We start from the raw sequence: 17,992 nt of genomic DNA, 5'->3' as shown, positions 1-17,992 counted from the left end.
AAAGTGTCAGCATCCTTCTCGTCGCTTACCGCTTTCGCCATACCCATCCTCACGCCGTTACGAAGCTTCCGCGTTTCTTTCTGTGATGGGACGGGACAGACCTAGTGCGCTGGGCTCACCGAGTCAGCGCACCAAGTTCGTTCGATTCAGGAATATACAGGGCTGGGCAGTTGCTCAGCAATGCCAATAGAGATGGTGTCTATCACGAATCGTTTTAGCTTGCAGTTACTTCCCCTTGACAATTGAGTCCCTCTTGTCTTGCCCAGTTACATGCATGATAGACCGCCCAAGAGTCCGATGCATTGAATGATTGGCACTTTTACACTTGAACTGTTTGGTGACGAGTAAAATGTTTCTTCCTCCGTGATGTTGCCCACCCCAAGGACTTTGTTCGCCCCAGCAGTTAGTCATCCTCGCGTGCATCCATCCGAGCAGGAGTGTCTATGTTGACCATTTGTCTGTCTTCTGAAAATCTCTTGGACACTTTTTTTGCATTCCGAAGATGGATATTTCAGGAGGATTTTCTATTTCCGTAAGCTTTGTGCAGTTGCAGCATATCCAAATGACTTCTGTTCACGGCCAAGACTTAACTATATACATTGCCACGTGCGATCCATAGTCTGACCTTGGCATGCATCTGTGCTTTCTTCTTGGTTCATCGCTTCAACGCTCTGCATGGGGTACTTTGAACATATTTACCCTCTAGCAGGCGTCTGTAGGGTATATTTTTTTTTTATTTATGGCCACTTGGTGAACTCGGCCGCGTCGTGGCCTTGCGCTGCTGATATCGAAAATATCCACCTCCCTCTCAAGTGAGGTATTACGTTGCTTGGGAATTGTCGACGATTCTTTCATCGACCACTGCCAGTTCCATAAGAGAGTTCTGGCCAATATTCTAGAAAGCTTCGTTGGCTACTTTCGGCTTCTGGCCAGTTTCTAGAAGCTTTGCTGGCGAAATTAGCAATCCCCCCACCTCCAGGCCGAGATGTTGGTCGATGCTGGAGAGCATACGGGATATGTGCCTACTGTCAATGTGATGCAGCATGAAACAGATAAATACATGGGATTTCCAAGCTACTTTGCTTAATTGGTGATGTTTCCTCGTCATGAGAGATCTCAGTGTATTCCGCTCTGATACCAGCCTAGAGATCACATAGACGTCTGTGTAATACAGTCAAAGTTGCTTCTCGCGAATGACAAGACCATATCTTGCATCTGGCACTGCCTAACGATAGCAATTGTCACCATAACTATAGTCTGTTTGACGCCATGATATCCGAGAATCATAGGAGGAATATTGGCATATACGACGAAATGCCAAACACTCGAGTAATGATCACGCGAGCACCCAAAGGCAGGATATAAATGTCCGTATCGCTGGGAATGTATGCATGTGGTTACCAGAGGAATGATTGGTGCAAATAGACAGCTTATTAGGCGCTCGAGGAGTCGTCAAGTGCCGGTACCAATAAATACCCTGCAAGTTGAATCTGTACCGTGAGCCGCATGGCCATCATCAGCCGCGCGTCCAACTGCAATCCGGACTGGGCATTCAGTCAAAGATGTCCATATACGTACGACCACAACAGGAGAAGAGGAAAAGACCGACTCACGGACACAGACCACACAAGCAGCGGCCTTGCTTTCACTCCAACACACGGTCGATGATCCCGGGAATGCCAAGGCTGCCGATCCCCACAGATTGACCCTGTGCGGGTGACGCCAAGTTCCAAAGGCAGCCTCTCTCTGCCCTGCCCTCTCGGCGACCGACCTCACAGGGCGAGATCGTTGTGCAGACGGTCCCAGGGGTTCCAAGAAGCAAATGTTGGTCATAATGAAGCTTCCCAGTGGTTCACCCCACACGGTTTTTTAAGCCATTGAATCAAGGTTAAATGCTCCAGAGTTCCTCTATCTGTGACCTCCTATCCACGACCAGCCTTCGCAGTGCGTTTCAGTGCATACACAAGTTGCTACTCAATCGACCTACTCGTACACTCTTTTTTTTTTCTCTCTCGCCTCCGACTTTGTTGTCACCACTTCTTTGTTTCCCATTAGTCTGGATTACAAGAGTATTTTCTCAATATCAGCTATTTCTCTTCATCTGATCGCGCTCTTTTGGCATACAGTCGCTGCTCTGCTGCACCTGCCACCTATTTCTTCGTCGCTGTTACGTCACACCTAAACACACGTGCTCGGCGGGCCGAGACGGCTTGCGAAAAAGAACCCAATGTCAGCACTTTGGAAATAATAAGCTGAACTCTGTCGACAATAGTCTGTCTCTCTTTCTTATATACCATCATGGGCGTCCGTCGCCTGCGCATTGTCATTGCTGTTGCGACGATTTGGATCTTTGCATCATGGTATTACATCTGGGCGCCGGGGCAAGGTCCCCCGTCGTCGTCCCCGTTTGCAGCCCAACGCGAAGGCACTGTAGAACTCGGGGACCAATCGCCGGATATACGATGGAATAAGCCGCCTGCTCGCTTCCCCGTCAAGAAGCCGACCAAACTCCCGACCAAACTCCCAAAGACGCGCATACCAAGAGTCCAGGCAGCGGAACCCATTGAGGAAGAGGCGGCCAGAAACAAGCGCCACAAGCGCCTTGCTGCCGTCAAAGCTAGCTTCCAGCATAGCTGGACGGGATACAAAAAGTATGCATGGCGAAAGGACGAGGTCACGCCCATTACTGGGAACTACAAGAATCCCTTTGGTGGGTGGGCGGCCACGCTGGTGGATTCATTAGATACCCTATGGATCATGGGTCTGGAAACAGACTTCAACCTGGCCGTCAAGGCTTGTGACTCGATCGACTTTACGACGACGCTGACCAAGGATATCAACGTTTTCGAGACCACGATTCGATACCTCGGTGGTTTCCTGGCAGCGTATGAGCTTAGTGGCAGGCAATACCCGGTACTGTTGTCCAAGGCACAAGAGGTGGGAGACTTGCTCATGGGCGCTTTCGACACTCCAAACCGCATGCCCGTGTCTCGGTGGGATTGGCGCAAGTATGTTCAGGGTATAGAGCAAAAAGCGCCGCTGTCCATGCTGGTCTCTGAGATCGGTTCCTTCACATTGGAATTTGCCAAACTCTCGGAGCTGACGGGCAACATGATCTATCATGATGCTGCCCAGCGGATATCTGACCAAATTGAATTGGGCCAAAGCAATACTCATCTGCCAGGCATGTGGCCCGTGGTCATTGACGCCTCAAAGTCACCAATAGAATTCACGGGTGACACGTTCACTTTGGGTGGCATGTCCGACTCCCTATATGAGTATTTCCCAAAACAGTATGCTTTGCTTGGCGGCATGTTGGAACAGCCGCGTCGGCTGTACGAGGGGTTTATTGATGTGGCCAAAGAACATCTCTTCCGCCGCGCTCTGAATCCCGATAATTTGCCGATCCTCCTTCCTGGGGATGCTAGAGTCAAGAATGCTCAGGACCCGGTGACGCGACAAATCATTCGTACCCCACGCGCGCAACACTTGACATGTTTTGCCGGAGGCATGGTGGGACTGGCAGCCAAGGTCTTTGATCGCCCGGCTGACATGGATATTGCCATTCAGCTCACCAATGGGTGCGTGTGGTCGTATTTTGCTACTCCTTCGGGACTGGGCCCAGAAATCTTCAACTACATCCCCTGCGATCCCGACCCAAAGCAAGATGACTGTCAGTGGTCGGAGAGACGCTGGCTGGACAGCTTGAAGATGCACTGGCGCAAAGGCCAAAAGGATGTGCCTGATCAGACGGCCAAAGACATTGTGGATGGGCGCAAGCTGCCCAAGGGCATGCTAGACGTCAATGATAGGAAATATATCCTCCGTCCAGAAGCCATCGAGTCAGTTTTTCTCATGTATCGCATGACTGGAGATGCATCGTGGATGGACAAGGCCTGGGACATGTTTATCGCCGTTGAAAAGCACACGCGAACCACGGTGGCGGCAGCGTCGCTGGACGACGTGACCAAGGCGAAGCCACTCCAGACCGACAGCATGGAGAGTTTCTGGCTCGCCGAGACACTGAAATATTTCTATCTCGTGTTCAGCGAGTGGGACGTTGTGGACTTGGATAAGTGGGTGCTCAATACGGAAGCACACCCTCTTCGGCGAGCAGATGCCGATTTATAGCCCTAGATGGAGGGTACAATGTTCTTGTTTTTGCGATACCCATGCATTTTCAAAGCATCATGTTGGGACATGGAATTTAACAGGTAGATGTCCTGAATGGAATATAGACAAAATAAACTGGTCGAATATGTAATATAGACGTTCGAGTCCTGAGCTTTCAATAAGGTATTTAAAGGTGATAGGATTCCGCTCCACCACGCACCCGTGTCGCATACTCGCATCCTTAGTGACAGGGGGTTTCATTATATACCGTGTGAATCAAATGATGCCAAACTTGGGAAATCAATGTGCTACGTAAATCGTTGCATAGCCACAAGAATCGTTTCCAGATTGACTATCAAGGTTCTCGGCGTGCGGCAACAGCTGCAAAGCTGCCATGGCTGTGGTCGGCTATGGAACCATTGTAGCCAGTAACCACAGGCCCTCGTTCCCGATTTCCACCGATACTGAAACGCTTGAAGAGCCCAAGCGGGACGATCCGACCTGACCTGTCTGTCCGCTGCAGCGTAAACGTGAAATGAATTTAAGTTCATTGCACCCCCCAATCGACTGGACCTGGAATCTTTGCCGGCAACTTCACCTTTGATTCAACTTTTGTTGGTGAACTGCTTGCGACTCAATGTCGCTCATCCGCTGCGCTCCAGCGCTGGCGCATCATGGACCGACCAACACACCGACCCCTCATTTCAATGCCCGCTCTTCCCACTACGTCCATAAGGTACAGCACCATGTCAGAAGACAGCAAGCACACACGCTGGACAGCTACCACCCACATGGGCATTGAAGTGAGCGGGTCTCGGTGTTCTTGGCCACTTTGAACAAAAGTGTATCCTGTCCAAGCTTGCCTATCTGATCTGCTTACCTACTCCTTACATATCGTACTTCAGAGGAGTAGTAGTGTTCTTGGGCGTGCGTTCGCCCACATTATACAGGCAGCCAAGAGTAGGCCAATGACCTGAGAGCTCTTGGCCCCGTGGGCAATGCTTGCCTCCCAAGCCGCCGCCCCTCGTATCTCTTGCAATCTACCATGGCTGGACAAATGAGACAACACCCGCATACGGAAGGTTATTTTCTTTGCTGCGAGCTAGCAGCTACTAACTGTAAAAGAAGATGTGCGATTTGGCGTCCTGGAAAGCAGCAAACATTGAAACGACTTGACCGCTTCAACCTCGGGAAAAGAAGTCTTTTCCTACCTGACAAGTAGGCATCCGGTGGTCATTGCCAAGAAAGCAGCTCTTGCTGTCTATTTCCTGCATTGGGGATTTTTTAGCCACAGCCTGCTACTCCTGAGGTAAATATCTCACTCACTCTGCTGGCCACCACCAGTCAATCATCTCAACAAAACGGCGTCATTTCCAGTATCCCCTGGGGTTTTAACGAATCCCCACCCCCCATCGTATATTGGCTACCTCCTCCAAGGCTCCCTCTAAAGCCTGTCTCGGAGCAAGATCTACTAGCTCTACACTGCCCTCTGCCTCATCGTAATATATTTTACTCACTTGCTCCCCTTTTCTCTCCTCTCTCTAGGAGGGAGCATTTCAAGAGTTCACTTACCCAGCAAAATATAGCAAATATAGTTTGAAGCAGAGGCATTCAAGAAAATCAACGTGTTTCCTGCATTTCGGCCACACAAGATGGAGCCAGATCTCTCGGCTAGCATTACGATGCATCCGCGTCCGTTCCAACTTCACCACGATTCTCAGTCCCACCACTCGAGATCCTCGACTCCCAGGCTCGTGCCGCACTCCCCGTCGCCTCACCACGGCAATGGTACCAGTACGGGCGTAGAGGCAGAGGTGGAAGATGCAGAGCAGCCTCTCGCGCGACACCCCGCAAGCGTGGCTGCAGGTGGCCCAGATGTGGAGATGCAAAGCATCCGTCGCTACTCGGACAGCGATCCGTACAACCTCCAGTCGGCCATCAAGACTGATGCGCAATTGGACGAGATCAAGGCCAACACTTCGCGCAAGCGGACAAACGGGCCTGGAGGGTCCAAGTCGGGCCTCCGTGGCTGCATGCCTGGCCAGGACAAGATGAAGGCGCGCAAGGTGGAGGGGTTTTACAAGGCACAAAATGAAATGATTCACAACATGCTCAAGTCGGTGGAGGAGCACCGGGCAGAGGCGCAGCAGACACAGGGCGATGACCATCTCCGCCACCAAATCGCCGTCTACGGCAGCTTCGTAGCCAACATCATCCTTTCTATCCTGCAAATGTACGGTGCCATCTCGTCGGGGTCGCTCTCGCTCTTCACTACCATGGCGGACTCGATCTTCGACCCCTTGAGCAATGCGCTGTTGATCTTGTCGCACCGCGCCGTCAAGCGCGTGGACCCTAACCGCTTCCCCAGCGGCAAGGCCCGCCTCGAGACGGCTGGCAACATCTTCTTCTGCTTCATGATGACGGCCGTGTCGCTGATCCTCATTGCCTTTTCAGCCCAAGAGCTCGCCCAGAAGGACCACCACGAACTTAACGCGTTCCACCTGCCTTCCATCCTAGCCGTGGCGATTGCCTTTCTCACCAAGCTAGCCCTCTTCTTCTACTGCTGGGGCATCAAGGACAAGTACAGTCAGGTGGACATTCTGTGGCAGGATCACCGCAACGACTTGCTCATCAATGGCTTTGGTATTCTGACATCGGTGGGTGGTTCCAAACTGGCATGGTGGATCGATCCCATGGGCGCCATCATCTTGTCGGTGCTCATCTCGGGCATCTGGCTGCGAACAGCGTTCCAGGAGTTCATGTTGCTGGTGGGTGTCGTGGCCTCGGTCGAGATGCAGCGCCTCATCACCTACGTCTGCGTTACGCACAGCGAGCTCGTCAGGGGTATCGACACAGTCCGCGTCTACCACTCGGGCCCGCGCCTCATTGCCGAAGTTGACATTGTCATGGACCCCGACGCCACTCTCCGCGACACTCACGATGTGGCTGAGGAGCTTCAGTTCAAGCTCGAGAATCTCCCTGATATTGAGCGCGCCTACGTCCACGTGGACTATGAGACGACGCACAAGCCCGAACACTTTTTGAAGAAGGATCTCTAGAGGAAGACATGTTCGGCTTCTCTTCATGTACGGGTTCGGCAATTTTTCAAAAAATTGCTGTTCTGGCGACATGTACGTGATGATAAAGGTTCTATTGAAAAATGATACGTGAGTTGACAAGAGACCGAGAGAGAGAGAGAATAAGAAAAAGAAAATAAATTCGCGCATGCATAGAAAATCAGTCGTTTCCTGCACATAGTTTTTTACCTACTTTACATAGCATAGAACAGTCATTACCGGGCCCGGACATCTTGCCTCTGTATTTGCAGCGGTCAGATAATCATAATAAGACACGAGTTCGCAAGCACCGCATTCTTTCGACCTTGACCGAATCTAGCAAATATCAAACAAACATACAAGCGGTGGTGTACCAAGAGATGAAGCTCAAAGCTGTAGCTCCGGGAGACATATCAAGGCAAGGACACGATAGCGAAGTGGACATGGAAGTATCTCCCCATCGAATGATACATATGAAATCAAACAGAGTAAGCCCAAGATCCAACTTGGCTGTATTCAGCCATGTGTTCATTCCAAGAAGCATGACACCAGTGTTGATTAACCTCAAGGCTTGCCGTGGACATTGTCATTGCGAGCCGTCACTGTAAAGGCACCTCATAATAGTTCAGTCTCTTGGTTGCTCACGTCCCATGACGCCAGATCATTCCTTCGATCTCCTTAATTATGCTAACTTATCCCTACTGACCAGTAATATAAGTATGTACTGTGGTAGTAAGGATCCACGAGTCACCCCAGTATGCATCATCGTCCTTCATGTTCCTCGTAGCGTTTCCAACCCGCCCTTGGGTATAAAATACATCATACACACAAACATGGTGCTACACCATGTATAACAAATCCCAGTAACTAGTGATCATTATTAGCAGCAAAAGTTTGAATGGCTTCCTCATGTTTCCAGCACATCTCGCTCATCTTCGGTAGGTGGCAATGGCGTTGAGTGCTGGGCAAAGTTCTCCCCCTTCTCAAACTCGGCACCAGGTCCTGTATAACTTGGTTTTGGGATCGAGCCAGACGTGACATTGGCAGTCGCCTGATCCGAGGCGTGAGTAGCGGCCTCATCTTCGGAAATCATCCCCCGAACAATGCTCGAGCTTGCGCTTCCTTTTACCGGTTGCGGGCTCAGCACCTGAGGTGATTGGGCCACGTAGGTCGGTGAGATCAGTTCTTCAGATCCAAATGGCACAGCTCGCGGCGGAAGATCGCCACTGTCGCGAGAAGCACCACCTAGCTTCTGCAGCAAGACTTCAGACTGTTGCTTGGCCAATTTCTGGAGTTGTGCCACAGGATCCTTGTGGTTACGTAGAACGTTAGTGATGTTGCAAAGGCAGGCCGATGGCTTCCAGCACAACCCATGCGCACATACCCATTCACTCTGTCCCGGTACGCCCTCTGCGACTGGCAACAGAGGATCGGCTTCCTCTTCATCACCAAGGCCATGACCGCCATCACCTCCACCACCCCAGAACTTGGGCCGGCGGATGGGCGCAGGAGTAACAGGCAGACTTGGCCGTTCGGTTTCCGACGGAAAGTCGGTCACCTTGGAACCGCGTCTAGCAAAGTCAATCTCGCTGACCGCACCACTTGGGCTGGGAAGATCTATCTTGCCAGGACCCTTGAGACTTCTTGTGCGTCGGTGCTGCTGCAGTTTATCGACGTAGCGCTCTATTTCAGGCACTTCGTCCCATGCATTGGTCCGAGTAAAAGAAGTCCAAGGATCCGATGACGTGATTGAGATGGTGGGAGTGATGGGGGTGACTGGCACTGATTCGGTGGCGGTATGCCCTGTGCGAAAAGTCTCAGTTGATGGGTTGGTGTCAGAAGAGGCAAAGGCCCAAGGCTCACCCGTGGTCGTTGTCGGCTTCTCCGTCTCGGTAGCTTGGACTTGCGACGGTTCATCGGGGAAGACTCGAGTAGGCCGTGGTTGGGCATTTTCCCATGGGAATATCGACTTGGGTTTCGCGGTACGGTAAGCCGGCGGTTGCTCCGGTACCTTGTACCACATATCTTTCGGCGGGCTGGGATATCGTGCGGGAGGGACGAACGGAGCAGTTTCTTTCGACATTTCGTACACGGTAGCAGGGAAGTTTGCAGCTTCAGGTTTCGAGTCTGCCGGCGGAGGATGTCTGTTCTGGACCGTTAGCATTGAATAAAAAAGAGGCTCAGAAGTAGTTTGCGCTATAACTCACCTCTGAGCGTCCCATTCAGAAAATGTGACGGGAGGTCGCTCATCCTTCTTCTGCTCCGGTGGGGGCGGGACCTGCTCTTCACGAGCCTCAGCTTGGGTCCCTTCAAGAGAGCTACTCAATATAGACGAGCTAGGAAACTGCTGCCGGGACTCGGCATCTCCAGATTGGCCATGGCCATGTCCAGCATATTGCTCAGTGGATGCTTGAGAATGGCCGACCGAGGAAGAGTCATGTTGGGTTTGTTCGTGGTGGTCTTCACTATAAGGCTCACCGATTCGTTCAACGTTCTCGACGTGGGCAACTTGAGGTCGCGGTGGCTGATATTCGCCTCTGGTGAGATACTGTACCAAATCGGCCTTTGGCGTCGGTGCCGTGCTCTTGGGAGACTGTGGAATTCGTGAGCATGGAAACACTAGAGGCCCCATGAAGACAGGAACCTACCTCAACCCTGTAGTGTCGATCATAAACCGCCCACCACCTGCCAATCATCTCATCATAAGGACCAGCGCCGGTGCTGGCATACCTTCCTTGGAACCAAGGTTTATCGGTGCCAATAAAGTGAACCATGTTGATGCTTGACTGAAAATGGCGATAGGCAGGGATGTACTGGTAGTGTCCAGATGGCGTAACGTTGTAGGTGAAGCTCAGGCGATTGTAGGTATTCTTGAAATGCATATTGAGTAGTCCCTGGTCGGCTCCGTCGAAAGAAATTCCTCTTTCAGCCAAAGCTGCGAGCGCATAGTATTCCCCCATACTGGGCGTCAAGACCATAACACCAGTGTTGAAGATATCTGGCCAGCCAATATCTGGCGCTGCCGAGAAAGCGTGGGGAAGGTCGAAGAGTTCGTCGGGCGCTCGGTATGCGACCACGTCGGCGTCGATGTAGACAATCTTACGAAAGCTGGTTTGCTTCCATAGATTGATCTTGGTAAAGGCAGAGGCCAGATCGGTTCGGTTCATGAGAGACAAATTGGCAGGAAATTCATTCTTGATGCGCGGGACGGGGATAACATAATCGTATACTGTCTGTAGGCATGGTCAATATGTAGAATCTCACTTGTTGTGAACAGCGAAGCTTGCCTTGAGTTCTGTTATAGCTTCGGCGGCAACCGAGTCCAAGGTCACTAGCACGCCGAGCTTCTTTGTGGTACCACCATCTCGCAACGAATGCGCCAGAACCAGCGCGCCTGCATTGACGTTAGACTCGAGAGAGCTCTAGAAGATGTTCAAGACGAGTGATCAGGGAGCTCACCAGGTAAATACGTATCAGTCAAAAGTAGCTGTGTCGTGCAGTTATTAGCATCATCATTCGACACGGGTGGAGGGTTACGAGAAGCTCAAAGCTCACGGTAAGGTAAACATCCTCCGCTCCTGGCACAGCCATTGTGTGTGCAGGAATCGTGACGAATCCACGCCAGGCCGAAATCCAAATCGCTCTCGACAAGGTCAAAGAAAAAAAAAATGTAAAAACAAGGCAGAACAAAACACGCGCGGCCAAGTGACAGCGGTAGTGAATGGCAGCAGCAGAGTGCGGGTTAAAACAGCGCGTGGAGCAGAGTAGGTCGCTGTGAGTAGTAGGCAGGTAGGTAGGCAGGTGGGAGGAAACGAATGAGGTCAGTTGTGTTCCATACTAGTGCCCGTTGGTTGTGAGTGTGTCAATTGGACGAACAAAAGGTTTGTGACGCAGCGGGCGAGGGAAACAAAGCCAAACCCAAAGAGCAAGATAAATGGGAATGAGACCGAGAATCGGGGGACTCGACCCTTGCCCTGTGTTTATGGGTGTTTTTTATTTTTTTTTTTCCTCCTCCTCCTTCGCGAGCGAGAAATGACCTGACCTGATCTTTTCTCAACAGAACATGGATCTCGACCGAGCTTGGGCTTGGATCTCTCTATCCACCAAGAGCCAGCAGCCCATGGGGTTTGTCGGGTTCGGCCTAGCGTCCAGCGTGTCAAGCTGGGGACATGGATGGAGCTCCTCAATCCAAAGCAACCACCAAGCGAAAACCGCCAGACTGCGGGCGGCACTGTGACTGGCTAAAGCTGTCACAAATATTATATTATCTCCGAGGTGGTGTAACCAACGGCTTTTTATGTGTGTATTTACTCCTCTTGAGACCCGAGGAGCGTATGCGGAAAAGAAGTTTCGACGGCGAGAGACAGAAACCAAGGTTTGATTTGACTGCTCAAGTTACTACTCTGGAGTCGAGGCGGGTCTGAGGGGAGTTTTGGTGGATATGTTGTGCTGCGTCCCCATGGGATTTTGCGCGCAAAAAGAAGGGCGAGTGGGACTGGCCGGCTTAGTTCCCGTCTAGATGTCCGCATGGTTGGATTGCATAGACACTCGGGAATTGGATAGATTTATTCGACCTGCTATGCTGCAAAAGAGGCTCGTTGAGCAGCCGGCACTTGTTGGCAATGGCATCAATCGATGATCATGGTTTTGTTGCCTACACGAAAATTTGGCAGCAGAGCTCCATTAGCCGACTCTGCTTTGGAAGATGCTAACCTAGGTCAATCCCGCGTGTCCCTAAGGACCCTGGCCGCAGCAAATTTCATCATAGTGCAGTCTAGCAGCCACAATCGGGTGTGGATGGAGCGCACGTGGTGTTTTCAAAGATACATTGCGTCTGCACCCCTCAACCAAAACTGCCTTTGGAATATTTCAATCAAGTTTGGCGACTGATCCCTTGGACAAAACGTTTGTGTACACTAAGTACAATTTGTGGGCTTGTTCGTGTGTATGAGATACTCGTATTAACAGTGCTCAATGCCGTCGCCGCGAACGACTGCCCAAAATGCGTGACGGTTAGCAACAATATATTAAAGCCATGTTTATGATATTTGAGAAATTGTTGTCATTTCCGCCGGATCACGCCAGTCTCTTATTACTGCAATGTACTGCATCTGCAGTATGCCGCGAGCCGACATGACTTTTGCTGACATGCTTTGCTGTACCATGCTTTCAATCACACATCACACCACAACAGAAAATCCTTCCACATGTAACATGGCTTGACGTGAGGGTAGCAAAAACTCTTTCCATCCCGCGATGATCAAGATGACGACAAACGAGACCCTTTCAAACCACGCACTCATGCACTGTCCCAGCCCTCCTGAAATTCATCTTTCGGATCCCCGCATTGGCTCGACCAACCAAAACTCGAATCGACCTCTCAAGCTTCCCCAGTTAGGCAATGTCTACAAAGTGCGGATCATCCTCTAAACAGCAAGGATGATCCAGTGTTAATCGTCAATGGGTATCTTATTTGTAGCTTGACATGAATTTCTGACGCAATGATAATCTGCTTGAGCTCAGAGTCGGTATAGGCCTAAGTATGACTGATATTTCCGGAATCCATCGATGCCTCGCAGAATCATACCCGTGGACCAAACGAATGCGGCACTGCGCAAGCTCTTAATCCACTGCAGAGGTAACAACAGGCCGCGAGAGTCATTTACTCATTGTACGATTTCAACAATAGATATTGAGTCGATGTTGCAGCCGATCTGAATCCATTCAAGAACCAGCACTAACACAGAAGTGCATATGGACCATTGCTCTCAGCTGTAGCTGTAGCTGTAGCTTAGGACATTGGATTGTGCAGGTTCAAATGTGATATTTGCTGCCACTGTGATGAGGTTGCCAATAGCACTGAGCTTTCCAGATTACCCCACTGTGAGAATGTATAGAGTACAATGCCTCAGTGCATTCTTAGTGAGCTCCACGCGGGGGATTGCGCGAGTATACTGCACATTGGTTGCCAAGGTAGAGCTCCTGCCAAGCTAGCTCTCCAAAAACGGTCGCCTCCCAATAATATACTAACTCTGGAGATGCATCAACGCCAACCAGTAGCAGTTGCCTTACGAGCACACAAGTCGATAGGTCCAATCCAGAGGTAGCTTGGGGCACCTTGCCTTTGAGGGCGAAACGCCGCCCCCCCCGATCTCCAAGCTGTCATCCATTCGCTTGGTGACTTCAATCAACCAAGCAGCATCATCGTCATCATCAACATCGCCATCGCTTATTCCCCTTGTCGTCGATCATCCATCAACCACCATCTGCGACACATACATTTAGGGTCTTCCCCTCACGATACACCGGCCAGCGCGCAAAACAAAGAGATCCTTGCAGGCCGTGCTGCCTACCTTGAGGTACGGGGATGCCTTGATCTGCTATTCTGGCGTCCTCGTGTAGCAAGCACCATGGGGGCCTCTCCAATTCCAAAGAAGGCCGGTCTGCAGGGTCTTTCCGCCAAAGCGAAGCCGGCGATCGTGAGGGCCGCGAAAAGATCCACGGGACGATCTCTAGGCGTGGCTTCTGATTCGACACTACCCAAAAAGCAGGATCAGGTGAGCACTTGCTATACTTCTTGTCGTGAAAATTCTTTATCCGGCATGAAGAGACTCGTTTTCATTTGCACCTTCTTCTACTTCGTTGCCCCTCATGCAATGAGCGGACCATGGCACAAAAAGCTCTCGAGGGAACTTTTGAATACATATTGCGCAGGTCACCAAGTTCTCCCCAGTCATGCCAGGCTGATTCCATGGCTGAATCTGAGTTCTCAATGCATCTGGGGTCTGCCCTGTCAAAAAGCATCTTGTCTGCTGTTTAATATATACGAAAGCGTTGCGCATCTTGGAGCAGATTTGCCGAGTGCTTGGTTCTTGTGTTCTTGATACACCAATACCTGGACATGAGTGTATGGATTACTAAAATCTCGGTAGCCAAAACAGTCATGCTATCTGCTGGAAAATCTTCCCCTAGAGTTGCGGTGGATGATTTATGACATTCTTCTCCTGTCGCCCGAGAAGATTGCAATATCACCATTCCGTCGGCAACAGCCTGTTGACGGGTTCCTTTGTCCAGCCTGTTCGACGTCTCACTCTAGGAGACCGGAGCCTTTCTGGAGACCCCAGACAGCCATCCTGCAGACATGCAAACAAATCGACTTTGAAGCCACGCCCGTTCTCTACAAAATGAACGAATTCTGTATTTGCTGTGAGTTAGGTCACTTGACTTTTTGCGTTGAATTTTACCATTGGCCGGAATTTCATTTACCAACATAGCCATAGGCCCTCTCTTCAAACATGTACCCATCACAAAGTTCTTTCTCTACGATCTGCGCCAGTCAACGCTCTCTCAAATCAAGCACCTGACCTTCCGAGCCGGCTGCCGTTGCCACAGATGGATGAAGGTGGATCAGAAAGAATGGAAGACTACAGGCAAGGTGCTTCGTAAGGCATTATTCCCATATACTTCCCAAGGGACGATGCGACCTTCGCCTAAAAGAGCAGTGGAGGCCCAGGTGATGGTCTTGGAACACCTGTTTGACGATCATGGAACGCTATACAATCCATGTCCGGAGTGTTACTTCAGGTACTGTGCCTGGTACTGAGTGTACACCCCTTATCCTTTTATTGTCTTCTAGCGTGGCGTCTTTCTGGGTTTGACCAGTGTTCAGCTGGAAAATAGGTGTGTACCATGACCAAATTGGAACGATACCCCTGGGTTGCTATATCGTGTGGTTGGCACTCTTCATGTTCACGAGGAGTTAAGTGATGGTTGAGCATTCACTAGATTGCCTGGTTATCTAGTACCAAGATCCGGACTACGGAATCTATCAATATCCATACACAAATAGCGGTACGAGAGAAACTCTCGTTATTGTGGAAAGACTTTTCTCCTACGTGGCTCGGTTTGGTGATACCTACGTGCAGCATACTCTTTCCATGTTAGGTTGAATCGTGGCAATGGAGCCCATTGTGACCGTAATGTTTGAACTCCTATTGCTATTGAACGCAGCTGAACTCATAAGTGGGTTTCTGGGAAGGGTCTACAGCAATGCGCAGATGCCACTGTCTCCACGAGCGTGTCTCCACGGCCAATAACATGAGGGCTAAGGGGTTGAGCTGAAAGACATGCTCCTCTCTAAGCCAGCGCGCTGAAATCTGGTGCGCTGCCAAGATTCTATTGTAGCCAGGGATGGACGAGCTGAAAGCGGATACCGGTAGGCTGAAGAAATAGGGCCGGCGCTGATCCCCAGGACTTTTGTGTTATATAATGCGCCTATATCTCTCGTCTTGCAGAGAAAGTGTATAGGTATTGAGTTTTTGGCAGTTGAAGGTCTTGTGCAGAAGAATTGGATGGAACCGCGGCCGAATAAACAACAGGATATCAAGGACCGACAAAGAATGGATTGCCCGTTTTTCACGACTGCAGCTTGGGTAGCTTCTTGAGACTTGCAACGACTAGCCACCGCTTCCGATTACCGTCGTCTAAACGTTCGACCGCCCAGTCTCTCTCCTCGCCCTCGACATCCCGCTCCCAGATGCTCTCGAGCTCGAGGCCGGCGGCTGCCAATTTGTCGGTATCGAAGAAGCCACTCATATTGTGTCGGCCCGTGTGAAAACCAGCGACAAGCCAGGCGCGTGCGTTGCCATCATCGGACAGAAACCACTCAATAGACCGCCGCAGGTTATCGTGTTGCCACGGCATCCAGAGACAGTCGCAGGCGAGGACTCGATCAAAGCGGCCGCGGTGCTCGGCCGCAAAGGCTTCCGACGATACCTCGCCCCATGCGTGACCCTCGACAACGACCGACGAGGCGACGGAGCGTCCCACCGGTGCGAATGCGGCTTGCGTGTTGGAGGATACATTGGTACGGAGTATCTCCATGATGGGTGGGGCCGGGTAATCGGTTGCGGCGACGCGGGATGCGCTCAGGACGGCGGCCATGATGCTCGGCAGGGCCGTGCCGCTGCCCAGCTCAATGGTGGAGAGACCGCCGACGTCAAAACTACTCTCGGAAAGCCGCCCCGGTCTCGGGGCAGGCAAGGAATCGCCCGTGTCGTCGCCGGCAGCGCTCGCGCCGCACCCCAGAGGCTTGTCGAGCTTCAGGCCCAAGGACCCGGCCTCGACAAACTCGGCCAGCAAAAGCGACGCGTTCCACAGATAGTGGCTAAAGAGACGGCGCTCGTCCTCGGTGTCCGGATCAGCGAGTCGGATGTGAAACGGCTTGGGTAAGTGCGGCGAGGTGTAGCGCAGAGCATTGGCGGCGTCGCCGTGCTGGGTCGTCACGTCGTCGGGAAAGATGACGCCCAGGGACTCGCCCAGAAAGTCTTCCGGGTCCACCGAGACGGTGACCGACGTGAGGCGCTGGGTCAGGGACATGGCTGTAGGTATGGAGAAGGACTAACCAACCACGATGTCACGCCCTGGTTGCGACTATATCTGTCTTGCGTCTGTGTGATGGGTGAAGGAATACGGGCCGCCTTATCCACTCTTTGCCGGATCAAAAATTTGACGTCACCCTATCCAAAGAGAGAGCTGCTAAGCGACCCACACCGATGGGGGTAAGGTCGGAAACAGGTTGTCAAATCAATGCCTTAAACCATCAAGATATGCCCGGGATGCGGAGTTTGCAAATCAGCAGCAACGCCCGGGATTCACGATGCCGGGGGAAGAAGCGGAGGATCCGGGCGGGGCTTTGACCGTGCAGACAAGAAAATGAAAAATCCATTATCAGAACCGCTCCGAATGAGCAAAGCAACTACGGTCCGTGCCGATGCATGGTTTGCGCGAATAATTTAATCACAGTATCACAATCTCCTGCACTACTTCTACCTATGACTTCTTTTCTTTTCTTGTTTCGTACGCCCTGAATTTGGTTATTGCTTCTCGTCCCCGCACACCCCGTCAGATCGCCGACTGATTACCCTTGATGTAGCACTTTCCTTCTGAGTGAAACATACCCCGGGCACTGGGCATGGAAAGAAGAAGAAGAAGAAGAGAACAAGGCAACAAGAATCCTTCCACCACAAGAGCAAAAAAAAAAGAAAAACCCCTCGGACAATTCCGATCGGGCCAAACAAATCTGTATGTATTCAATGTTAGATTGACGAGAAACTCAAAAGCAAAGAGAAACAAAGTGGGTTGCCGCTGTTCCGTTTCGATGCGTGCGTCATTACCATATCCAAATTGTCGGGTGCTGCCCAAGGGGAGGCGCAGCGCATATGATTTCCCTGGAACTTGGGGGCGGTGTTCAATGTACATAGTAGAGTAGGTTAAGGTCCCCCCCCCCCCCCCCCCCCCTTCCACCGCTCCTGGCACTTGGAATCTGGACCACCTGGTTTTTTTTTNTTTTTTTTTTTTTTGTGTGTCCTTTCAGACTCTGTGTGCTCGGAAGAGTATAGCGCAATCGAAAGGATTATTTTTGTAAAGTCTTGGAGGTTATCCACCCCAACCCCAGTCGCTGTTCGGGTCAGTCCGGGCGGCAGTGCACCGTTTATAGCGGCCAGTGAAAGAATCGGCCACAGCACCACCAGCTACCTACCTACCACCTGACCATTTCATCTTTTTCTGCAGTATTCCTCCTCGTTTTACCCCATGTACCAAGAATAACCAGAAAATACGGCATACCCTACGTGGATATAGTAGGCTGTGTCATACATTGTGCATAAAGACAAGATTTTGAGGGCCATTGTGAGGTATCCAATGCGTCGTCTTGGTTTAATTCACCTCAATACCTAGGCAGACGTCGCATGTTCATCGTCAGAGCAACTACTTCGTCAGACGGGAGGCACCGGCGCGCCGAGTCACGAAAAAGAATTCTGAGG

At 51.2% G+C, this 17,992-nt stretch overlaps 4 protein-coding genes across 4 annotated transcripts; 2 read left to right on the top strand and 2 right to left on the bottom strand.

The window, feature by feature from the left end:
• Positions 1-2,298: 2,298 nt before the first annotated feature.
• On the top strand, positions 2,299-4,131 carry PFICI_07574 (uncharacterized protein; the record flags this gene model as incomplete). The annotated part of the gene is made up of 1 exon (XM_007836155.1): positions 2,299-4,131. The coding sequence occupies one exon, from the start codon at positions 2,299-2,301 to the stop codon at positions 4,129-4,131; it is 1,833 nt and encodes a 610-aa protein (XP_007834346.1).
• Positions 4,132-5,765: 1,634 nt separating this feature from the next.
• On the top strand, positions 5,766-7,172 carry PFICI_07573 (uncharacterized protein; the record flags this gene model as incomplete). Its single annotated transcript, XM_007836154.1, has 1 exon — positions 5,766-7,172. The coding sequence occupies one exon, from the start codon at positions 5,766-5,768 to the stop codon at positions 7,170-7,172; it is 1,407 nt and encodes a 468-aa protein (XP_007834345.1).
• A 904-nt stretch (positions 7,173-8,076) lies between these two features.
• On the bottom strand, positions 8,077-10,760 carry PFICI_07572 (uncharacterized protein; the record flags this gene model as incomplete). Its single annotated transcript, XM_007836153.1, has 7 exons — positions 8,077-8,478; positions 8,554-9,313; positions 9,377-9,762; positions 9,818-10,402; positions 10,445-10,563; positions 10,629-10,656; positions 10,725-10,760. 7 exons carry the CDS (start codon positions 10,758-10,760, stop codon positions 8,077-8,079), a joined length of 2,316 nt encoding a protein of 771 aa, XP_007834344.1.
• A 4,824-nt stretch (positions 10,761-15,584) lies between these two features.
• Positions 15,585-16,547, bottom strand: PFICI_07571 (uncharacterized protein; the record flags this gene model as incomplete). Its single annotated transcript, XM_007836152.1, has 1 exon — positions 15,585-16,547. One exon carries the CDS (start codon positions 16,545-16,547, stop codon positions 15,585-15,587), a length of 963 nt encoding a protein of 320 aa, XP_007834343.1.
• Positions 16,548-17,992: the final 1,445 nt, after the last annotated feature.

The sequence above is a fragment of the Pestalotiopsis fici genome, assembly GCF_000516985.1.
Source record: "Pestalotiopsis fici W106-1 unplaced genomic scaffold PFICI_Scf_5, whole genome shotgun sequence".
Classification (NCBI taxonomy): Eukaryota; Fungi; Ascomycota; class Sordariomycetes; order Amphisphaeriales; family Sporocadaceae; genus Pestalotiopsis; species Pestalotiopsis fici.
This window is presented reverse-complemented; position numbering and strand designations above follow the sequence as displayed.